The sequence below is a fragment of the Esox lucius genome, chromosome 9 (genome assembly GCF_011004845.1).
Source record: "Esox lucius isolate fEsoLuc1 chromosome 9, fEsoLuc1.pri, whole genome shotgun sequence".
NCBI lineage: Eukaryota > Metazoa > Chordata > Actinopteri > Esociformes > Esocidae > Esox > Esox lucius.
The window spans coordinates 5,502,177-5,526,967 of NC_047577.1; the positions used below are offsets into that span (position 1 = coordinate 5,502,177).

At 45.8% G+C, this 24,791-nt stretch overlaps 2 protein-coding genes and 1 long non-coding RNA gene across 4 annotated transcripts; 1 reads left to right on the plus strand and 2 right to left on the minus strand.

Moving 5' to 3' along the window:
• Positions 1-211: 211 nt before the first annotated feature.
• prkacab (protein kinase, cAMP-dependent, catalytic, alpha, genome duplicate b) lies at positions 212-14,966 on the minus strand. The gene is made up of 10 exons (XM_029122386.2): positions 14,311-14,966; positions 11,753-11,814; positions 11,133-11,261; positions 4,955-5,053; positions 2,940-3,022; positions 2,599-2,725; positions 1,736-1,831; positions 1,526-1,648; positions 767-931; positions 212-416 (listed from the first exon to the last, which is right to left on the minus strand). The coding sequence occupies exons 1-10, from the start codon at positions 14,354-14,356 to the stop codon at positions 291-293; spliced, it is 1,056 nt and encodes a 351-aa protein (XP_028978219.1). The 5' UTR covers positions 14,357-14,966; the 3' UTR covers positions 212-290.
• Positions 14,967-16,359: 1,393 nt separating this feature from the next.
• On the minus strand, positions 16,360-20,237 carry asf1bb (anti-silencing function 1Bb histone chaperone). The gene is made up of 4 exons (XM_010903242.4): positions 19,677-20,237; positions 18,966-19,081; positions 18,660-18,836; positions 16,360-17,622 (listed from the first exon to the last, which is right to left on the minus strand). The coding sequence occupies exons 1-4, from the start codon at positions 19,783-19,785 to the stop codon at positions 17,410-17,412; spliced, it is 615 nt and encodes a 204-aa protein (XP_010901544.1). The 5' UTR covers positions 19,786-20,237; the 3' UTR covers positions 16,360-17,409.
• Positions 20,238-20,733: 496 nt separating this feature from the next.
• LOC114839745 lies at positions 20,734-24,345 on the plus strand. 2 transcript variants are annotated; one of them, XR_003782138.2, is made up of 4 exons: positions 20,734-20,975; positions 21,201-21,325; positions 23,440-23,494; positions 23,671-24,345. It is a non-coding gene; the product is annotated as an uncharacterized LOC114839745 (long non-coding RNA). The 2 variants fall into 2 exon arrangements; XR_003782137.2 differs by lacking the exon at positions 20,734-20,975 and having other exon boundaries at positions 20,988-21,325.
• Positions 24,346-24,791: the final 446 nt, after the last annotated feature.

A 24,791-nucleotide genomic window follows, 5' to 3' on the forward strand; every position in this document is an offset into this window, starting at 1 on the left:
AAATAATAAATTAAATAATAATAAATGGAACAGAAAAGGCAACACTGCTGGTTTTCTTCTCTTTTCTATCTATCCCTTTCTTTTTTTCCCCCTCTCTTTTCAAATTTTTATTTTCACACCTCATGTGGTCGTGTGGTTCTCTCTGCTCCTCTGGTGCTTATGATTCAATAGGAGACAATGCACCAGTTCACATTTCCCCACTCCCTCTTTTCTTACTTCGGCATCGCTCCCTACCTTCTCCTCCCCCCCCATCCCTCCCTCTACCTCCCTCCCTCCCTCGCTGGCTGGGTCTAGAACTCAGCAAACTCCTTGGCACACTTCTCGCTGATGGAGACTCGGATCTCTTCTTCTTCATATTCGTCAAAGTTGCTGGTATCCCCTGGGCCTTTGAACTTAGGGACAAAGGGGGCCTCCACCTACACACAAACAAATACAAACACACACACAAACAAACATAGCAAATACAAACACACACACACACACGAAATTCCCAAACAATTATCATTTAAACATACATACATTTCAGTACATATACAGGCTGCAACATGCCATGCCACTCCAACATTTCGGTAGAGAAATATATTACTTTAAAATACCAAACTTCACCAAACTAAAATAAAAAAAAATTGAGATCTCGGTCCTGGATATTCACCTTATTCCCTGTTGATTCCAGGAACATTCTCACCAGATAAAAAAGGCAATTTTGGCAAAGTTACCAACATTTTTCAGAACACTCCTACATGGCTAGTAAGGCCCCTCCCCTTACTTTTCTCTGGTAGACGGCGATCCAATCAGTGGTGGCGAACCACTTGTGTCCCTTAATGTCGTTGACGCCATTCTTCAGGTTGCCATAGCGCTTGGTCAGGTCCACCTGCAGCAGGTTCCTCAGCAGATCCTTCAGATCAGAGCTGAAGTGGGACGGGAATCGAACCTAGGGAAGGAGAAGGGGGAGCAAGAAGCGATATAACAACCAACTTATTACACCCTCTCACAAAAATCTTAGGGGTATTTCCAACCCGCCCATTCAGCTGATTCTGTTGCAGCTGACTATTGGACCAATTCGCAGTTCTATTCCTATTTGGGCAACTGCATGACTTATTACGAGGCTTATTTGATTCAATTAGAACAACCACTGTTCATCTGGTTAAGGGGCTGGCTCTAAACCATCAGCCAATCAGGCATTTAAAAATATTGAAAAAATTGCATCATGGGCCAAGATGATCAATGCACAGGAAAAACATGTACTAGGACTTACTAAAAAAAGGTTTTGCAAAAGAATCTGAAACACTACAAACGGCGCAGGTACTATCGAATTGGTTTGTAAAACCCTGTGCCAGAACACAATGAACGCAGAGTCCAAAGACAGATCTCAGATCAGCTCAGCCGTGACAGAATAATGCCAACGGGCAGCGGTCGTAAATAGAGAACTATAAAGGGACTACGGTGCCGGAGCAATCCTCTGTCCTCACCCCCCCCCCATACATGCTGAACACACACACACACGTCGCGTCACAGCTCAACTGACCTTCCCGGAGACGATCTTCTCGTAGATCTGGATGGGCTGGTCTGCAAAGAAGGGAGGATAACCGGCCGCCATCTCGTAGATCAACACCCCCAACGCCCACCAGTCTACCGCTTTGTTATAGCCCTGAGGGGGTGGGGGGTGAGAAACATTTAGCACTGACTGGGAGAGCCGTTCAGTGCGAAGCCACTGGGTCTCCATGGCGGTTCTCACCTTGCTCAGGATGATCTCCGGCGCCAGGTACTCCGGGGTTCCACACAGAGTCCAGGTCCGGCCCTTCACGCGCTTGGCGAAACCAAAATCGGTCACCTGGGAGGGAACCGCGGGAGAAACGGGAGAGAAATAACAGGCAAATATGTGGTCATGCAGTGGTGATGCAGTGGTGATGCAGTGGTGATGCAGTGGTGATGCAGTGGTGATGCAGTATTCACACAGAAACTCACATAGAGATGAGTTGAGCACAAGATCTTCATAGATGTAACTGAAACAACTGTGGTGCCGCTGTTCCCCAGTAGGGGGCAGCAGAGACCAGCTAGTAAACACACCTCCGGTTCAAAAGCTGTTTCAGACACGCACACACACATATACGCACACAGACATACACACACACATATACGCACACAGACATACACACACACATATACGCACACAGGAAGGCCAATCCTACCACAACATCTTATCTTTCAATCTGGTTAACTTTCAGTGTTTATTTGTGCTTCGGAGGCACCAACGTGTTCATGTTTTGTTTATAGCTGGTCAATTGAAATCACTTCCTTCTCCTCAACAGTCAGTAATTCATAGTGACGCTATGTCACTTGTATGCAGCTCTGTGTCATGCAATATCATCTTTATGCCGCTCTATGCCATGCTTCGTCATACGTCATGGTTTGAAATTTGTATGTAGCTCTGTCATGCTCTGCCACATGTATGCAGCCCTATGTCCTATTATGTCATCTATATGCAGATCTGTCATTCTGTGTCACCCCTATGCAGATGAATGTCATGCTATATCACCTGTCTGCAGCTCTATGTCTTGCTAGGTTATATTTATGCAGCCCTTTGTCATGTTATGTCACCTGTATGTAGCCTTGCTGGTCGATGAGCAGGTTTTCAGGTTTCAGGTCTCTGTAGATGAGGTCCAGGGCATGCAGGTACTCGAAGGTCAGGACGATCTGAGCCGCGTAGAACCGAGCATGAGGCTCACTGCAGAGTGGGTGGGGGGGGGGGGGGTGGGGGGGGGAGAAAAGGACGTGAGGGGAAGAGAAGGGAGAGAGGGGGTGAGATGGATAGTGGGTGTAAAGAAGAGAAAGGGGAGAGAGCGAGAGGAAAATGCATTAAACTACAAATATGAGCAGAAAATAAATACGATGGGATTGAACTTGTGTGTGTGTGTGTGTGTGTGTGTGTATAGACTCACCTGAACCTGCCAATTCGTCGTAGATGGGAGAACATTTCTCCACCAGGAACATACTCCATCACCATGTATAGGTTAGTGTTGTCCTGCACAAGACACAGGGACCATTCGTTGGCTGCATACACAATCTGGCAGATCTCGCATACTGTTATTCTACATGTTAGTGTTAGATGGAATAAAGGATACTGTTATTGTACATGTTAGTGTTAGATGGAATAAAGGATACTGTTATTGTACATGTTAGTGTTAGATGGAATAAAGGATACTGTTATTCTACATGTTAGTGTTAGATGGAATAAAGGATACTGTTATTGTACATGTTAGTGTTAGATGGAATAAAGGATACTGTTATTGTACATGTTAGTGTTAGATGGAATAAAGGATACTGTTATTGTACATGTTAGTGTTAGATGGAATAAAGGATACTGTTATTGTACATGTTAGTGTTAGATGGAATAAAGGATACTGTTATTCTACATGTTAGTGTTAGATGGAATAAAGGATACTGTTATTGTACATGTTAGTGTTAGATGGAATAAAGGATACTGTTATTGTACATGTTAGTGTTAGATGGAATAAAGGATACTGTTATTGTACATGTTAGTGTTAGATGGAATAAAGGATACTGTTATTCTACATGTTAGTGTTAGATGGAATAAAGGATACTGTTATTGTACATGTTAGTGTTAGAGGGAATAAAGGATACTGTTATTGTACATGTTAGTGTTAGAGGGAATAAAGGATACTGTTATTGTACATGTTAGTGTTAGATGGAATAAAGGACACTGTTATTGTACGTTAGTGTTATATGTAATAAAATATACTGCTATTGTACATGTTAGTGTTAGATGGAATAAAGGATACTGTTATTGTACGTTAGTGTTATATGTAATAAAATATACTGCTATTGTACATGTTAGTGTTAGATGGAATAAAGGATACTGTTATTGTACAGGTATGTGTTAGATGGAATAAAGGATACTGTTATTGTACATGTTAGTGTTAGATGGAATAAAGGATACTGTTATTGTACAGGTAAGTGTTAGACGATAAGTTACAGTTGTACAGGAGAGTGTGAGATAACAGAGAGGATACTATTTGTGTTCAGCTTAGGTTGAGGTAGGATGAGGTTTGTGGACAGGATTTTGCCATGACTTATGCAATGTTATTATGACATGAGTGAAAATGACAAACGAAATGAACCCCAGGAAGACAGGGCCCCAGTACATGAGCCCCTCGGAGAGAATTATTGCAATTACAGATACCAGGCTAGACCAGCTATCAATCAAAAAACGACCATGTGACCTGACTAGTCCAGCTACCAATCAAAAAATGACCATCTGACCTGACTAGACCAGCTACCAATCTCAAAATGACTACCAGACTAGACCAACGACCAACCTAAAAATGACTATCTGACCTGACTAACTGAGTGACTGACAGTAAATGACATGGGAATATTTTTTCTCTATTACATAGCCCCCCCCCCCCACCCCCCCCCCCAAGGGTGTCAAACAGCTTGTGGGATCTTTAATATACACCCCCCAGTGCCAAAAAGCTGCTCCACAGCTGCTGATCATGCTGGGAAATGTAGGCACTCTGCAGCAACTTTGCAGTAACCTTGGGAATGTGGGACTGCGTGTCTCCCAGACATTCAAAGGATCAGTTAAGTCAGTGGATGAAATGGGGCGATGAGGTAATCCTCAATGTCCATGTTGTTTGTGCTACCACTTCTTCAGTCCCGTCACTAAGCACTTTACCAAAACAATGGCGGGGGTGGATGACCCTTTAAAGTCACTTTGAGTAATTAACTGACTGGACATTTGTTTGTAACATCTATTCATAGAATTGCATAACAAACATTTGCCTTTTGCTAAACTTTTAGAGCGGGATATTTGAAGGTTTCTGAGAAATGTTTGGTGAAAGGGACTAAAATGACCTTCTAATAGGTTTTCACCACAGCAATTCATAACTCAAACAGAAAGAACCCAGACATACAGAGAGACAACAGTACGTACCTTGAAGGAGTACTCTACTTGTACCAGGAAAGGGAAGCTAACAGCTGTTAGAATACGCTTCTCATTCAGAGTGTGTTCTATCTGTTTCAGCTTGACCACCTAGAGACATAGACAGAGAGGGTGGGGGGGGGGGGGAGACAGAGTTGGAGAGAGAGGGACAGAAAGGGAGGAGGCAGAGGGGGATGTGAAAAAGACAAGAACGAGGAAGGGAAATATGGGAGGGTTACAGAGTGAAAGGAGAGTACAAAGTGCACCACGGACCAGGTCTAGTCATTATTATTTAGTACAAATCAGAAGCAGAGCAGTAGGATGAGATTCAGTAATGGGGAGATTGACTGAAAGCTAACAGCCCAGCATGACCTCACCCTGACCCCCACAAACTTGTTGACCCTTCTGTAGAATGAAGTCACTCAACACACTGATCTAAGGTCAGTTCAGTTCATTTCTCTTATATAGGCAATAGCCCAAGGAGTAGACAAAAGACATTCGAATAGGGGTTTTTCAGGCCTTCCACGTCTCAGAGGATGGAGTGTCTGTGTCTATACAGTACCCAAACGACTGACTATGGTTCTAGAACAATGACAGACAGGGAAATGAGAGGTTCGGTTCTAGAACAATGACATCCAGGAAGATGAGAGATTCAACAATGGTGACTGCCAGAAAGAGAGGTTCTAGAACATTGAAAGCCAGGAAGATGTCAGGTTCTAGAAGACTGACAGCCTGGAAGATGAGAGGTTCTAGAAGACTGACAGCCTGGAAGATGAGAGGTTCTAGAAGACTGACAGTCTGGAAGATGAGAGGTTCTAGAAGACTGACAGCCGGGAAGATGAGAGGTTCTAGAAGACTGACAGTCTGGAAGATGAGAGGTTCTAGAAGACTGACAGCCTGGAAGATGAGAGGTTATAGAAGACTGACAGTCTGGAAGATGAGAGGTTCTAGAAGACTGTCACCCTGGAAAATGAGAGGTTCTAGAAGACTGACAGTCTGGAAGATGAGAGGTTCTAGAAGACTGACAGTCTGGAAGATGAGAGGTTCTAGAAGACTGTCATCCTGGAAAATGAGAGGTTCTAGAAGACTGACAGTCTGGAAGATGAGAGGTTCTAGAAGACTGTCACCCTGGAAAATGAGAGGTTCTAGAAGACTGACAGTCTGGAAGATGAGAGGTTCTAGAAGACTGTCACCCTGGAAAATGAGAGGTTCTAGAAGACTGACAGTCTGGAAGATGAGAGGTTCTAGAAGACTGTCACCCTGGAAAATGAGAGGTTCTAGAAGACTGACAGTCTGGAAGATGAGAGGTTCTAGAAGACTGTCACCCTGGAAAATGAGAGGTTCTAGAAGACTGACAGTCTGGAAGATGAGAGGTTCTAGAAGACTGTCACCCTGGAAAATGAGAGGTTCTAGAAGACTGACAGTCTGGAAGATGAGAGGTTCTAGAAGACTGTCACCCTGGAAAATGAGAGGTTCTAGAAGACTGACAGTCTGGAAGATGAGAGGTTCTAGAAGACTGTCACCCTGGAAAATGAGAGGTTCTAGAAGACTGACAGTCTGGAAGAGGAGAGGTTCTAGAAGACTGACAGCCTGGAAGAGGAGAGCTTCTACAAGATTCCCTTGAGCACCAGCTCCTTTCAAGCACAAGCCGTTGTTTACGGCCAAATAGAAAACTGCAGAGCCATGTTCAACAGTGTTGTCAAATTTGCCTTGGGTGTGATTTAAAATGTTCTCGGGGTCTGATTTTAAATGGTCTTGGGGTCTGATTTAAAACGGTCATGGGGTCTGATTTAAAATGGTCAGCTTCCGATCTGCAGTGGTCCAGACCTAAAAGGTCTTGATCGGGGGCTTTTCCCTATAGGACAAGAAGGAGAGTTGAAGTTCTGTATTTAGCATTGAATAGATGGGTTGACTCTACTATCAGGCAATTTCATACTGACACACCATAATACCCAATACTTTTCATCACACGTTTCTCCAGGTGTTTCATATTTATTTGCCATATATGTGTGGAAGGACAGTTCCTAGAAATTCCCACAAACTGGCTGGTGGGGAGCGAACATTGTTTAAGAAACCACCGGCTATTAACCAATCGCAAAGAGTAAGGAGAGCCCCTAACTTAAACTAACAGCACCAGGAAACACACAGCATAATGTTTGTATGTGGTCTCTGAGTTGAAACTACAACTGCCATTGTGTTGTTGGAACTCAACACCTCCTGTCCAAATGTAAAACATCAATCAATCAATCAAATTTATTTATAAAGCCCTTTTTACAACAGCAGTTGTCACAAAGTGCTTTACAGAGACACCCGGCCTTAAACCCCAAGGAGCAAACAACAGTAGTGTTGAATTTCAGTGGCCAGGAAAAACTCCCTAAGAAGGAAGAATTTTAGGAAGAAACCTAGAGAGGACCCAGGCTCAGAGGGGTGACCAGTCCTCTTCTGGCTGTGGCGGGTGAGATATTAAGAGTCCAATTGGAATAATAAATACATTTCTCTGGGCTAAATTCAGAGTCTGTTTGATTCGAGACTAGGTCAAAAGTATGACCAGGTGGACAAGGACAGGGACAGCAACGGGCCCCCCAAACCAGGTACTCCGCAGGTAAAACATCCAGTCGATGTGTCCCTGTCAAGTCTTAAAGAGTTTTCCATAGGGATTATTATGGGGAAATGGCCGTCACATTTTCCTCCAATCCCAGATTAAACGCATAAAAGCACCCTCTGCTTTTCACCTCTGGGAGAGGAATGCAACCTTGAGCTTTGAGGCCTATTAAGTACGGTATGCCTCCGCAAATACGGTAAACACTGTACGTTGAAATATACTGTCAACTGGGACCCACTAGGCTATTCAAATGACTAATTGTCACCACCTGCTGTCCACTTGAACTTGAATAAAGACAGACTGCAGGTGAGAGGTCACTGCAAAACCCTGGGATACAAGGTGTAAGGGCTCTATTAACCACTCCTAAATAAACTGAAATACTAAACAATATCACACTGACATCCTCCTGCCTGTTCTTCCTTCGTGTGTATATGGAAATTAGCACTGCAAGCAAATGCTCAGAAACAGTTCATCTTGGCAGCGAGGGGCTCTTGTTGAAACAAGCTGGTTGGAATCAAATCTTTTGCACGCTGGATGGCTTTCTGAAATGTGTAGATTTCTTCCCACGTCCATGTTCATTTTGATAAAGCGTGACCCAGTTCTTGAAGTCAGCTGCCGCCCGTGTCGTTTGTAAGGACAGCCGACACACACAGGTCACAGGGTGGTTAAAGCGTCTGACCAGAAACCATAAGGCTGATTGAATCGCAGAGCCGGCATAAAGTATGGCTACAAAGGGACAAAGTCAGGGTTGAGTGAGCCAGCAGGGTTAGATGTTAGATCAGGAGCGTCTCACCAGGAGTGAGTTGTGATTAATTCCATCAAACTGTCCGTATTTGCATCTTGAATGAGGCGATTCTGCCCAGCGTGGAATCGTATGAATGTGTGCTTGTTATGTTGAGATCACATCAGAACATCCGTTTATCCGTACACAGGAAGTCACGTGAAGAAGCGCGACAGTAATTAGCCAATGGCCTTACGGTGCTGTGTTGTGTATTCTGGATTGCCATTTCCACAAAGTAGAGGTACGACCGGAGGTTTTTTTGAGATCGAGGTTGTAACATCATGACCGGCGAGGCTATGTGTACAGCAATGCTATTGAATAAACACACTGAACCCCTCTCTCCCCTGACTCTGGACGGGTGCGTACTCAACCCAAGTGACCACTATCTGTTGTGTCTCATGTTAATGATTTTAGGTTGACCTGGTTGACCTGGTGACTATTCAGGACACGCTTCCCCTCAATAGTTTCTTTTTTAAATTTGACCCAAAACGTGATTAAACGAGTCAAAGGCTTGATGGTTATAGTAGATTAAATGTATCCGTTGCGGGAGATTCAGGTTAAAACCAAGATGTAAAACCTACAGTTGGGAGGTCCGAAGAGAGGTTTAGGAATTCCTGGCTAGGGTGGGACGGGTTATGATGGAGCTGTGGCACGTCGGTGGCGATAAGGTCCAGTGTGACATCACCCCTGGTACCATATTGGCATAGTTTGGGTAAGCCTGTTAGACTTGATAACCGCATTTGTGTCCGATCTAGTCTGCCAGTGTGACAAGGCCAAAGAAAGAAAAATGAAATAGATGTTTCAACTCTAATCCTGTTCAGGAGATCTGCCCTCCTGTAGGTTTATATTATAACCCTGTTCCTGGAGATCTACCCTCCTGTAGGTTTATATTATAACCCTGTTCCTGGAGATCTACCCTCCTGTAGGTTTATATTATAACCCTGTTCCTGGAGATCTACTCTCCTGTAGGTTTATATTATAACCCTGTTCTGGAGATCTACCCTCCTGTAGGTTTTAATTATAACCCTGTTCCTGGAGATCTACCCTCCTGTAGGTTTTAATTATAACCCTGTTCCTGAAGATCTACTCTCCTGTAGGTTTATATTATAACCCTGTTCCTGGAGATCTACTCTCCTGTAGGTTTTAATTATAACCCTGTTCGTGGAGATCTACCCTCCTGTAGGTTTTAATTATAACCCTGTTCCGGGAGATCTACCCTGCTGTAGGTTTTAATTATAACCCTGTTCCTGGAGATCTACTCTCCTGTAGGTTTATATTATAACCCTGTTCCTGGAGATCTACTCTCCTGTAGGTTTTAATTATAACCCTGTTCGTGGAGATCTACCTTCCTGTAGGTTTTAATTATAACCCTGTTCCGGGAGATCTACCCTCCTGTAGGTTTCTATTATAACCCTGTTCCTGGAGATCTACCCTCCTGTAGGTTTATATTATAACCCTGTTCCTGGAGATCTACCCTGCTGCAGGTTTTCATTATAACCCTGTTCCTGGAGATCTACCGTCCTGTAGGTTTATATTATAACCCTGTTCCTGGAAATCTACTCTCCTGTAGGTTTATATAATAACCCTGTTCCTGGAGATCTACTCTCCTGCAGGTTTATGTTATAACCATGTTCCTGGAGATCTACCCTCCTGTAGGTTTATATTATAACCCTGTTCCTGGAGATCTACTCTCCTGTAGGTTTATATTATAACCCTGTTCCTGGAGATCTGCCCTCCTGAAGGTTGTCATTATAACCCTGTTCCTGGAGATCTACCCTGCTGTAGGTTTTAATTATAACCCTGTTCCTGGAGATCTACCCTGCTGTAGGTTTTAATTATAACCCTGTTCCTGGAGGTCTACCCTCCTGTAGGTTTATATTATAACCCTGTTCCTGGAGATCTACCCTCCTGTAGGTTTTAATTATAACCCTGTTCCTGGAGATCTACTCTCCTGTAGGTTTTAATTATAACCCTGTTCCTGGAGATCTACCCTCCTGTAGGTTTATATTATAACCCTGTTCCTGGAGATCTACCCTCCTGTAGGTTTTAATTATAACCCTGTTCCTGGAGATCTACACTCCTGTAGGTTTTAATTATAACACTGTTCCTGGAGATCTACCCTCCTGTAGGTTTATATTATAACCCTGTTCCTGGAGATCTACTCTCCTGTAGGTTTATATTATAACCCTGTTCCTGGAGATCTGCCCTCCTGAAGGTTGTCATTATAACCCTGTTCCTGGAGATCTACTCTCCTGTAGGTTTTAATTATAACACTGTTCCTGGAGATCTACCCTCCTGTACGTTTCTATTATAACCCTGTTCCTGGAGATCTACTCTCCTGTAGGTTTTAATTATAACACTGTTCCTGGAGATCTACCCTCCTGTACGTTTCTATTATAACCCTGTTCCTGGAGATCTACTCTCCTGTAGGTTTATATTATAACCCTGTTCCTGGAGATCTACTCTCCTGTAGGTTTTAATTATAACACTGTTCCTGGAGATCTACCCTCCTGTACGTTTCTATTATAACCCTGTTCCTGGAGATCTACTCTCCTGTAGGTTTATATTATAACCCTGTTCAGGAGATCTACTCTCCTGTAGGTTTATATTATAACCCTGTTCCTGGAGATCTACTCTCCTGTAGGTTTTAACTCCAAACCTGCTCCTAGAAATCCAAAACAATGTGTCCATTACCTGTTTTTTTTTATATGGGCCGCCCCGGGAATCCAACCCACTATCCGGCCCTTTCAAGCACCACGCTCTAACAACGGAGACACAGGGGACCGCTGACCCCTGACCCTGCTTACCTTCTGCTTGTTGAGGATCTTCATGGCAAAGTGCTGCCCGGTCTCTTTGTGCTTGACCAGCATGACGCGGCCAAAAGAACCCGTACCCAGAGTTTTCAACCGCTCAAACTGGTCCAGACTGGCTGTGTTCTGATGGGGGAGAGAGCCAGAGAGGACCCATTAAGGGTGTTTATGTGAGTGTGTGCGGGTGTGTGTCAGCACATGTACAGGCTTGGCCCTTATGGCCTAAGGGGGGATAGGAAGAGTGTCAACACACACACACACACACACTCACACTCACAAGGCAGGTGTAGTCACACCTTTTTTTCTCTTCAAGAGCAGGGAGGTACTGTATGACCAGAATGTGTTAATTTAGATGTGATAAGAAACAGCCATCTAGTTTCTATTGTTCTCACTCTTTCCCCTGTTTTCTCTCTCTCTCACACACACACACACACACAGTAACAAACACATATGCCCACCCATGGAAACACACACGACACAAAGAAACAAACACAGAAACACACACAACGACACACACACACACCACACAGAGAAACACACAGACAACCACCCCACGGACATATACACCCCAACATACACAGACAACACACACACACATTATCCTCAGAACCACTGACCTGTGCAGGGTTCTCCCACTTCTTGAGAAAGTCCTCTTTTGCTTTAGCGAGGAATTCCTTCACTGTTGAAGACACACACACATTGTTATCAATTAATGTACCTATGTGTGTGTGTGTGTTTGTGTGTTTCGTGTGTGTGTGTTTGTGTGTTTTGTTTGTGTGTGTGTGTTTTGTGTGTGTGTTTGTGTGTTGGGTGTGTGTGTGTGTGTTGTGTGTGTGTCTGTGTGTTGTGTGTGTTTGTGTGTGTGTGTTGTGTGTGTGGTCACCAAAGCTCCCATTTAATTTCCTCAAATCAGATCTTTCTAACTGACTCCTCTCCTCGGGTCATGCCTCAATACCTCTCTGTTTCTCGCCTCTGTCTTCCCTCTCTTCCTCACTCTTCCTCACACTTCTCTCTATCCATGTCTCGCTACCCCCCCCCCTTATCTCTCTTTCTTTCCCTCTCTTCTCGCTCCCTTTCTATTTAATGCATCTTGATCTCTCTTTCTTTCTCTCTTCTCTCTCTCTCTCTGTGTGTGTGATCCGGTTTTTCCTGTATATGTAGTGACCTGAAGGTCTCCACTAAGTCCTAATCAGTGAAATCTGACTAATCGGTCCCCTCAAGGACAAAGGCTGTTTATGTGTTAGGTGTTAGATTTATGGTCAAACTTACAAATGGGGATAGATGTAGCGTTAAGTTACACTTAGGTAGAAAGATTAGGTTATTGAAGTTAGGGCAGGGGTTCCCAAACTTTTTTGGGCCGACAACCCCATTTCGAAATCAAAACATTCCCGCGACCCCAACCATGTGAAGAACAATTATATAATTGTTCTTTTTTTCATTTGAGGCTATGAGAGTCAATCATAAAACATTCTCCCCCGACCCAATTGTCTTCTCAGGTGACCCCACGTGGGTTTGCGACCCAGGGGTTTGTGAACCTCTGGGTTAGGGCAAGATAAAGACTAGCGGTAAGGGTTTGGTTCAAGGGATAGGGAATTATTGTTCTGGTCTCTACAGGGACAAAAAAACCAAACGTGTGTTTGTGTGTGTGTGTTTGTGCGAGCGTGCGTGCGTATGTAAGTCATCTTCAGCGCGTGCCTCAAACAGTGACACCTGGACGACAGGACACGGTCTCATTAGTGACTTACCGCTACATCGCTCTAACACAGCAGACGCACGCGTTATGCAACAGCCAAGGAAACAATCAGTACCGTGACCGTTCACACACACACACACACACACACACACACACTCTATATAGAAGGCTTTGAGAAGAAGTCCTGCATTTTACTGGGATTACAAATAACTATTATCAGCTGAACTAACTTTTTCCCCAATCGAACTTTAAGGGGCGGCAGGGGAGCCAAGTGGTCAAGAGCATTGGGCCAATAAAGGAAAGGTCGCCGGTTTGAACCCTCATTTTTACTATGCCGTTGTTGGAAATAGGAAACTGTTCTTAGCTAGTAAAACGTGAAAGAAATCTACCTCAAGTTGTAAGCCATAGCACACACAATGTCGCCCTGGTAACGGTATCTAACAGCAATGTGGCTGTTCTCACACCTGCCCGGCCTAGCTTGCGATAAAACACCTGTCTGAAATGCCAATTCATGGAACCATGGTCAACTGCTTTAAAGCAACCAGCTTCCAATCCGTTGGTGTTTTTAATATAGCCTATTATTCGGGCATTTTTATGCTACATTTGACAGCAAAGCGTGGAAGGCCAACGTGTTTTCAGTGAAAGAGCCCGCTCCACAGCGTCTCGGAACGCGGTACCAACCGAGCCAATACAGTATTTATGTATTTACAACCAGACAGTATAAGGTTACCTTTGTCCACATCTTAATCTGAAACAACAAGTATTCTAAAACGCAACCCTGCTTTCCCAAAGTCGGTCCTCAAGGGGGTACACATTTTGGGGTTTTGCCCTAGCACTAAACAGCCGGAGATTACCCGTCATCAAACCTTATAAATATTTATATTAACTGTCTAGTGCTTGTGGAAGAAATTAGGCAAGCGATCCATTTGTGATCCCCAAGACGAGTTTTGTTGAATACGGGCTAAACAGTGGCTAAATTGTGCATATAAAAGGGTCAATCTGGAATTCAATTATCATGAACGTTATTGATAGCCTGTCACTTTAACTGTCATATAGCATCTGTCACAGCATCAAACAGCTAGGGTAGTGTCTGTCCACAATCGGACTCATGACGACCTCGCAGTATATGTTTAGACAATATAGGTTACTATACAGAGGCTACGATAGACAAGTATGCAACCATCTGTTTAATTTAACTGGTCCTAGCTAGCGAACCTAGTAAGCTACACTTGCAGCATTGCATTCAATGAACAGGCCTGTGCATAGCTTGCTGTCTGTGTCTTGCTTGTTGTTTGGGAGGTAAATATGTTGGTAACAACGGCGGATGTAGAAATGCGCCTGTACAATAGGCTATATCTTTGATTACGTTTGTGTTGCGCTATTATAGCTCTAAGGGTGGAATTCTGTATACCCCGAGGCCGTACCCTCACAACCTTAAGGGAGTCGGAAAGACTGATTAGAGACATTAGGGATACTACTCACCACTCTCCATCTCGCTCCCCTTCTTGGCCGTGGGCACGTTGCCCATAATGGCAGGCCGTTAGCGGGCGATCTGAGCTCCACTACCCGCCCTGGACTCTCCCCGATCCGGTACAAACTGAGGCCAGCAGTAAGTCTGAGTCTCAGTTCGTTCTCCGAAAATCCTGTGTCGGCACAGACCCGAATAGCTTGACAGCAGCAGTCTAGACTAGCAGCGAGCTCATCTGCCCTCCTCTGCCGTAATAGAACTGTTACGACAACAAAAAATGATGCTGTTATAGTCCAGGGTGGAAACAGCGACGGCCGGGTCTAGTCTGTCTGTCTTGGGGTCTGGTACTGGTATGGTGGTTGGTTGGAACAGCAGCGCACCGGGCCGAGACCAGCGCATCCAGCCCGACTCTGTTCCTCTGTCCCCGCCTGTCCCTCCGTGCAGCCCCCGCCAATAGAGGCCCCCCCGGCTCCCTGCCTCTCCACGAGCGCAAATACCCCGTTTTTGGACCGTGCGAAGCGGCCAATATTCCAAACAAATGCCAGGCCTCCTTTCTTTTCCTAAACCGATCTCCGAGGTTTTAATTTTACCTAAACCAATGAGATCGGAAAATAACCCGAATCAACATAGCCCCCCGTACGTCTCGGAGTCGAGCGAGCTGAGCTGAAGGAACTAGAGAGAGGCGGATCCGATCTCACCCATAGAGCCCATTGGCCGAATCCACCCTGATAGACAGCACAGTCAAGGGTACTGACTGGGCAACTGTCAGTTTGTCAACCCACCAAACTGCTCTGATTGGTTTATTACTGTCTGTCAACAAAACCATGATTCCGCCCCTTTTACACCAAAAATTCGGTGGAGAGACGTCACGGATTATGGTCCTCATTGAAGACGTACACGCCCCCATTCTCGATCTTCAAACAATTTTGATTGGCTAGGAGTTACGAGCTCGCAGGCAGAGCTAACAGAACGAGAATTCCAATTGGCGGTCCAACGGAATGGCCTCGCGTTGCCCCCGCCCTCCCGCCTAATCCGTGATTGGCCGAGTGACGTCAGCAGCAAAGGCTATTTTTAGGAATGTTGTTCAGAATGAATCTAATGCACGCGGCCGCGCTACGGCAAGACTTCCAAATTCAGTTTGTTTGTGTAACGAAGGAGCGATGCACGTTTTTACCCTACTGCCCTGATGTATATGCTATAAAATTGTCAGTTTCTACTGATATAACCAACATCCTGATCAAGTTGTAAAAGCAGAACACGATGCATTAGTAATGTTTAAGGAACAACAACCTTAATAATATTGATACATGTATATCAATTATCGGGTAGGCTATGTTCATCCTCACGGTCAGTAAGAACATTATCACAAGGTGATGGTCACTTCAAGAGGTTACAGACTGACCACCTTCTGCAGCTCAACAGATAACAGGACATTTCTTTTTTAGGGGGAAATGGAGACACCACCTCCGCGTCTAAACTTAATGTTACACGGTTTTAGCGCCCAAATTTACTGGATTGGTTGATAATGTGGAGAGAAAAAAAAACGACTTTTCCCGCTCGCTAGATCCAGTTACAGGAGTTTCTTTAAAAGCCTGCTACCATAACTTGCAGACAAATGACACATTGCAGACGTCTCATCTCCTACTAACTTAAAGGTAATGAACAGATACAAACAAGGAGTAGTGTAATTGACATCTTCGGGACCTAGCACTGCAGTAAACGCTGGCCCATGTTTTGTTATGAGATCAGTGCAGAGGGACGGTAGGAGGAAACCAGAAAGAAAGATCCCTACTGGAGTAGATGGAAGGAGGTGGAGATATGAAGATCTGATTAGACTGGTTCATTCAAGACGGACAAGGCGCAGTCTTTGCTGCAGTTGCTTAGCAACATGGGGCAAGTCTGCACTCTCATAGTGAAAATGGCGGAGAGCTGTATTTTATGAATGAAACCTATGAAGGGAAAGGCAGTCAAGCTCACAGCCTCTAGCAAGACATTCTCCTACCCAGCCACTCCGTGACGTAGCACCTCCACTTAAAGAACATAGCCTTACAACAACACAAAGGCATTTTACAAAACAACAAAACATGTTTATTATTAGAACTTATTGTTACAAATATTATAAAGCAATACAATACCAAACAAAACAAAAAACCATTACATTATTTCTTACACGCTAATGAATCAAATTTATGTACAGGAAACAAAATCAAAGAGACAGATAACTGACAAAAACGCCCAAATTCCACCCCACCCAACTCCTTAAATAATGCACTACATGACAGCAGTAATACCTAGAAGTCAACTCAAACAGGGGGACTATAAGAGGAATAGGGTACCATTAGAGACACTGTTGCACAGTGGGTTTAGAAGAATTAGGATGATTCCCCAGTTTTTCCAGAAAAACTGCCTGTTGGACAGTTCCCAGAAACAGAAAGTAAATACCTTAAGTCCTCAAACATGATTTTGTTTTGGAAAAAAAACTGTCCACACTGGGTGAAGTTACCAACATTTTATAACACCAATGCCTGGCCAACTTTCGAACAGAACAGCCCAGGTGGAATAGTTCAAACACTGCCTTCCTCTATACCTTCACAGAATGAACCACAGGTCCGTTACCTGGACGTGATTTAGAGCATCCGAATGACTTCTGCGCCAACCTCTAGAAAAGGACATGGGGATTTGGGACCCGGTCTGGTTCGTTGGGTCAAAACAGACACTTTTGATCCAGGAGCCTGAAGTGGCCGGACTTTACTAGGGTGGTGACTCAGACAATGACCATTTAGGAGCAGCAGGCTACCGAGAGACGAAGTGAGGGGGAGACAGAGGGAGACTGATCAAGGGGGAGAGGGGAGGGGAGCGAGCCGTCGCTCTGTGAAGGAGCTGTAGTTTAGAGAGAGACAGACGAGCGGAGATGGGGAGGGACAGCGCGACGGAGAGGTTGCTGGGAAGAGGGACCTGTCGCTATGTGAAGGAGAAAGCCAAATCTGTTGCTGTGCGGGGGGAGGGGATTGGGTGTGTGTGTGTGTGTGTGTGTGGGGGGGGGGGCAGTGCACATAAAGGTACACGAGGGCGGCCCCCTGTCCCAGAACACAGCCAGGCCCAGCGGTGCGTCCCTAAAGGAAATCCATGGAGTTGTCGGGCAGCAGGCCTACGGGCAAGGCCTTGCCGGGCAGACAGGACGACGGGGGCAGCATGCCGCTACTACTGCCGGCGCTGTTGGGAGCCGGGTCCACGTTCTCGCTGTCCTCCATCTTCTCCGCGCAGCCCTCCCAGTTGATATGGAAGCGGGTCACGCGTGGGTTCGACGCCAGGATGTTCCTCTGAAGCTGCGGGAGAGACGCGGGGCGGGGTTAATGTTGTAAAGCAGCGCCACGGGCGTTTTTCGATTACACAGGTTCAACGCGTGGAACTTCTGATTTTTAGGCGCATGGAACGACACTTTAATCTGCATTTCAACTGATACTGACTCGGACGGATCAACGATGAAATAATAATAATTGACGTGTGATTTTCACCGGGTCAGGAAAAACCAAAACATTATTGGGCCCAGGCAGAACACATCGTCGCCTCCTAGTTTCCTACAGACCAGGAAGTCAAAAGTGAAAGGAATCCCGGCACCTCAGACAGGCACAGTGCTTCACTCGTAACAACCTCTGTTGGAATAAACGCCTGGCGAGAGACAAGTGGAAACAACATGCAGTTGAAGAAAAAAAAAAAAGTGCAGAGTTTGGACAGCAGCCATATTCAGTCCACAGGAGGCACAAAAGCATAGGCGTGTCTGCGACTGCTTGGAATGCTGCTCAGTGTCCCGGCATCAACCCGTTTGGGAACATGTGCCACATCACCTGCTGCCCTCGATCAGACCAGCTTGGTGCTAACTGTGTGTGGGCGATGTCAGCCAGCGATGACATTACAGCGTCACCAGTTATTTCATTCTTTCTGAACTTGACGTGTGCCATTACACAACCACGCGACCCGGTGACCTCTACCGTCGCCCGCTCTCTGTTCGACACGGCCTACATGTTCAGTCCATCCCGCAGTCCAAATATTAACTAAAGGGAGAACAACCTAAACCGTAGATAAAGAGGGGAGAGCCCGAAGCCCTTCTGCGTTACCCGCCCACGTAGAGAGTGCTCCGACGCAAACCGAAAAAGCCCCAGCTATAAACCCAGGCCGCCAATGGGCGCTAAGTGAATCACTCGAAACATTCCCTCTAAATAAATATTTACAAGAGGCCCTGGCCATTGTGAACTGACTGCCCTTCATACGCGGAACCAAAGTGAATGCTGACCCTGAGGCACTCACATCACTACACCGCTTGACCCCACGCACGACCTGCGGTCCGGCACGTGCCGGCGCGTACCTGTGTGTAGTCCGGCTTGACCGGCGGGTTCTCGCGAAGCTCCGGGTCCGTGTACTCGTTGTTGACGTAGTAGCCGATGCGGATGAACTCCTGTCCGCGGTAGGTGCACGTGATCAGGGCCACCGTCACGCCGACGGCGTCGCTCTCCGGAATCAGCCCGGTGTTCGGGGCGTCCGCCTGGGAGAGAGACCGCGGGTGACGGGAGGAAGGGGGAGCAGGAAGACAGAGGGGAAGGAGGAAACATTTTAAACAGGAGTATAGAGAGAGAACTAAGCTGTGGGACACATGTGCAAGCACGGATCTTACCTGAAAAACAAACATGTGTCTGCCTGCCGGCACGGGTCCAACCAGAACCGAGTCCAGCGTCTGATCGTACTCCTCACTTTCCGCAGAGCCTACGTAGATGATCTTCCACTCCAGGTCTACACAAGCACAGACGGAACAGAATACAGCAACTTCAACCACGGGTCGTATACATTGAAATAATGCCTCTTAATACTTTTGACCTGGCCCCACTGGACACTGGCTTAATTTAGACAGGGGCGTTAGAAGCTATTAGCCGCCTTTGGTGGCTTTCTCGCGTAGTGACAGGATAAAAATGGAAAACACAAATACACCGAGGAACGAGATATATTTTCCCGCAACTTATTCAGAAGCAGTCCCCCTCGCTGCCATGGCAATCTGTCAGCGCACCAATCGTCTCGACGCGGGCGAACCCCCAGACAACGCGGGTGTCAGAAAAGGACCAATCAATCCGAGAAGGGCGTGGAAATTTGAACAATACGCGCTGGCGCCAAATCCTTAAGAAATGTCAACCCAAATATGCCTAGCGCAAAATAGGCATTTGAATAAACTAGCAAAGGGTACATCTGCATTTAAAGACAATGCAAACTGTAAACGCTAGAGTTTAAGCAAACTGTTTCGTGGCACCTTAAAACAGACCCGTTTGTTTACAAACAACAATAACATCACTAACTAAATGTTAGCCGTTGCAAGTACGCATTAGACACTACTCACCCTCCGGTAAATCCTCCATGCATTCAAACGTAATCTCGAATTGAAAGGGATTCCCAAAAGGACTCGGGTTGTCTAACACAGCGACATTCAACACCTGAACTTTAGCCATGTTTTAGCCTTGCAAGCCTAGCAAGTTAATTACTTGAAAACAACGCAAAGGTCGCTCCTTCGTATGGAGTAATTATTCAAAGTTGCTGATAAAGATAGGACGCCAACTAGTAAGCTAGCTAACGTTAGCTAGCAAGCTAAAAAAAAAAACGTAGTCTCTGACTAAAACTGTGTGGCGTTGGCTCTTGCTGTCTTCTCTCCCACAGAATTGGTCAGTTTCAGTTGTCAGTAATCTTACAACTGTACACTGCTCGACTGGTTCTCAAAACAAGTCTTAAAAAAGCTTCCTTTTGCAGGTTATTGTTGGCAGGAAATTTGGTGGCTACAGAATAAAATTCGCACTCCCGCCAGTGTGTTCGGAAATGGTCCTCGTGACGTCACGAAAACCAGCTGCGTTTTCTTCTCGTTTCCGGCTGAAGGTCTGAGGGTTGGTCTTTGGTTGTAGACCTGCACGCTGTCGCCTAGTGACGGGACAGAGTAGTCCAGGTTGGGCCGGAATCCCATTGTTATCCCGGATAGGCTACACATCCAATACATCTGAATGCTCACAGCATCCGTGCAACTCCGAAACCACTGAACAGTTGAGAAGGTTAACAATGTTTGTTGCGTTGTGCGGACGCAGAACTACAACAAAAGAAACGGCACAACTGTACAGTATAAAAAACAATAAACCTTCACCTGACTAGTTCTGTGTATAAATTTCATAACTTTACTGTAGGATATTATTAGGGAAAAGAGTCAGTATTTTATATTGCTGTTTACACCTGCTGTATTGACTGGATTAGCAGGCGTATTCGGTTTAACGACAGGATGAAACATTGGTTTAGTGGTTGAGTTGAATTAATGCAGTGAGCCTCGAAACAAGGTGAGGTTTTACTTGTCCTGTCTGAGATGATTAACTAGTTAACCAGGGTGTTAGTGGAGCTGAGGGAGTGTTTTGTTTGCTAAAGATATAGGCTCAATCCCAAACCAACCTGTAATCTACACACCCTATGCACCTACGGAGATCGGTGACAATTTGACTGGTATAAGTCAGCTCGGTGAATGTTCAAATGTATCGACCCAAGGGCAAGGTGGATCGATGGTCATATCGCTTACACTTGTCATACCCTCTCAGATCTCCAAAAGTGCATCAGGCGTAGGGGTCGATTTGGGACGATATGTGATTCTACGGACGTCTGAATCTGAAGGGTATGGATTACTTCTAGGATTAAATGTATGCGTTAAATCCAGGTTAGCATTAAGCATACAGGTTAGGTGATGGCGCAAGCAGTTTTCTGGCTTTTAGGTCCCCACAAGGATAGAAAAGCCAACGGGTGTGAGAAATTGAGCGAAAGAACTTTTAGCATTCCGATGTGATCACTTGATTGGCTCTAGCGGCACACGTGACAACTTTCCTGTATTGCATACGGACAGGTGCGAATGGTAGAGAAGTTGTGGTGCTGACACCCGTGATTGTAGTCGGGCATCGTAATCCAAACAGTTCCTACGGTCGTTGGCCTGACTCAGACTCAAATCCTCAAAACAGCTCTTTTAAACAGGTAAGACCGTGAAACATCTAAATGAAGCGCCACTGCTTTATGTCTCCGTATTGTATTGTACGCTTGTGGTAGATATAGGTGGAATTTCTTTTTCTAGTTTACTGGTTTGGAAATTCCAGAAAAAAATACTTTTGGTTGATAGGTTACGATTTTTTAAAGATCAACCACTATTTGCTATATAAGCTATAGTTTCCAACTAACTGAAGTCTATCCGTTTCTTAGTTTGTGTTAGAAGGGCTGTTCGATTTGATGCACCTGAAAGCAGGTGTTTCAGGCTCAATCGCATTCCAACAGTGGGGCGGAAATTCCCGGCGAAATTCCCAGTGTGTGTGTGTGTGTGTTTTGAATAACTGACTTTCCAAAATGTATTTCTAATTACATTGTCGATAAAAGGTGTGTGTGGGTTTAGGGTTAAACTTACATTTGGGGATGATGTTAAGTTTTGACAATTGGGGTTAGGTTTAGAGTTAAGCCAAGTTTATGCATAAGTATAGTAAAACCAGAAACAAAATGTGCCGGTCCCCATGAGGCTCAGGGTTTAGGGTCAAACTTAGAATTCATTTTAGAGTTAAAATTGGGGTTTCTTTAAGGTCCATGTGTTGTTGGTTAAGTTTAGGGTTAAGGTTAGGCATTACATCTAGATAAAGTTTAGGCCTAAATGTTACTTTATTGAGTTTAAGGTTAGGTTTAGATTAGGGTTAAGATTAGGGCAAGGGAGCATGCAATTTCTATTTTCTGGTCCCCATGAGGATACAAACTTGTGTGCGCATGCCTGTGTGAGTGTGAGAGAGAGCCAGAGCAGTTTGTTTTGTTTAATATTTACTTTGATCATCAAACAGGTTTTGAAAATGAAAATAATATGCTTACTCCTACAGTTTATCGGTAACTTGGACAGCCTTATTGTAAACGTGATAATACGAGCATAGGTTGCTACAAGCTAAATAGCTCACCAGATGAATACATGTTTGAAGGATCAGGGTGTCAGTTTCACCATACAGGCACTGGAACCCTACAGAGTGAGATTGAACTGGGCCGACACTTCCTCAATTCCAAAGTTAATATTGTTTTTGATTTGTGCGCATTTCTATATTACATACCAGACTTCGCAAAGTAGTCATGTTCATAAACAAACATGACAGAATGTGCTGATATCCCCTAACAGGATCTAGCTAGCTCCTGCATGGCTCTGCCCAACTCTCCTCCTAGGTTCTGCCCACATGGCTCTCTGGGCATCCCATTAAAACAGAGAGCTTTTGGCCTGACTTCAGCACGAGTGCATCAAAACTCAAACTGGGCCAGTTGGCCTTTCTCCTGCTTCAAATTCCTGTCCCAGTCACTGTTAGAGGACGGTTTATTTAGATGGCAGAGTAAATATTTCAGCTTTTCCTGTAAGTTGTGTGGCTCCTTTTCTCAACGTCCTGTATTGTTCAGGCTTTTTGATCAGCTGCAAAGGCTGTTATTTACCCAAAGCAGATCATTAACCATCCCCTCTCAAATCCCTAAACTAGGAATGTTATTGGCTTCTGACCGGAAAGGTGCCGTTCCACCACTCGCATCCCAAATCGTTTCCTTATTACCATTCCCTGTTTAGTTCGCTTCCTTAATGGACCCTGGGGACAAGAGGACCACTTATTAAATTAACCTCAGTGTTTGTCTCCCAATTCTCGCCAAGTTGAAAATGCTACTAACAGGGCTGGGCTGTTGTCATGATGGATTAGTGAGCTGCCCCCTAGTGGACAGGCTGCTAATGTGGCCTGTTCTTTCAGACTGTCTCTGCCTCCTGAGAGTCTGGCCCGTGTGTTCAGGTTCTTTACTGTCTCTGCCTCCTGAGAGTCTGGCCCGTGTGTTCAGGTTCTTTACTGTCTCTGCCTCCTGAGAGTCTGGCCCGTGTGTTCAGGTTCTTTACTGTCTCTGCCTCCTGAGAGTCTGGCCCGTGTGTTCAGATTCTTTACTGGCTCTGCCTCCTGAGAGTCTGGCCCGTGTGTTCAGGTTCTTTACTGTCTCTGCCTCCTGAGAGTCTGGCCCGTGTGTTCACATTCTTTACTGTCTTTTTTTACTTTTACAGTCCAACAGACCGTACATTTACTTTACTAATCTCTCTGCATCTCTCTCAGAAGGCATCATTCCAGATGTAAGAGCAGAGACCCACAGAGGACCTCAAACCCTCTGGTATGTTTGATGTCTTGTTTGTCTGTCTCCCTCTGTCCACATGTTTCTCTCTGCCTCTGTTCACACGTTTATCTGTTTTTCTTCTCTTCCTCTTTCTACTGATGTCCCTCATTGCCCTGTTATTATCAGTCTGCCCCTAATATAAATGTATGCTTCTCTATTACCCCCACTCCCAGGGCTCGTCGCCATGACACTGGTGCCGTCGTCGCCGGGGTTGTGGCCTGTGTTGGTCCCTGGCGTGGCCCTGCTGTTCTGCCTGGCTCTGGCGCTGCTGGGCTGTCTCATGAGGAAGAAGAGGAGGACGGAGGGAACCTACAGGCCCAGTGCGGAGGAGTGCAAACAGACGGGGCGCCGCGGGGCCGAGAGGCCTGCCCTGCCCCTTCCACTGCCCAAGGAGGAGAGACTTATCTGACCCAGCCCCCACCCAGCCTCCACCTGTTCATGAACACAACCCCCCAGCCTCCACCTGTTCATGAACCCAACCCTCCAGCCCCCACCTGTTCATGAACCCAACCCTCCAGCCCCCACCTGTTCATGAACCCAACCCCCCAGCCTCCACCTGTTCATGAACCCAACCCTCCAGCCTCCACCTGTTCATGAACCCAACCCTCCAGCCTCCACCTGTTCATGAACCCAACCCCCCAGCCTCCACCTGTTCATGAACCCAACCCTCCAGCATCCACCTGTTCAGGAACCCAAGCCTCCAGCCTCCACCTGTTCAGGAACCCAACCCTCCAGCCCCCACCTGTTCATGAACCCAACCCCCCAGCCTCCACCTGTTCATGAACCCAACCCTCCAGCCTCCACCTGTTCATGAACCCAACCCTCCAGCCTCCACCTGTTCATGAACCCAACCCCCCAGCCTCCACCTGTTCATGAACCCAAGCCTCCAGCCTCCACCTGTTCATGAACCCAAGCCTCCAGCCTCCACCTGTTCATGAACCCAACCCTCCAGCCTCCACCTGTTCATGAACCCAACCCTCCAGCCTCCACCTGTTCATGAACCCAACCCTCCAGCCTCCACCTGTTCATGAACCCAACCCTCCAGCCTCCACCTGTTCATGAACCCAACCCCCCAGCCTCCACCTGTTCATGAACCCAAGCCTCCAGCCTCCACCTGTTCATGAACCCAACCCTCCAGCCTCCACCTGTTCATGAACCCAAGCCTCCAGCCTCCACCTGTTCAGGAAGCCACAATGGGCTTTCATCTTAGTGTGTTCCGTGTGACGGTACTGTTTAAATATGTCTGAAAATGCCCTAAGTTATGTTCTCGTCAGTTCACGTGTTCCCTTCGGTC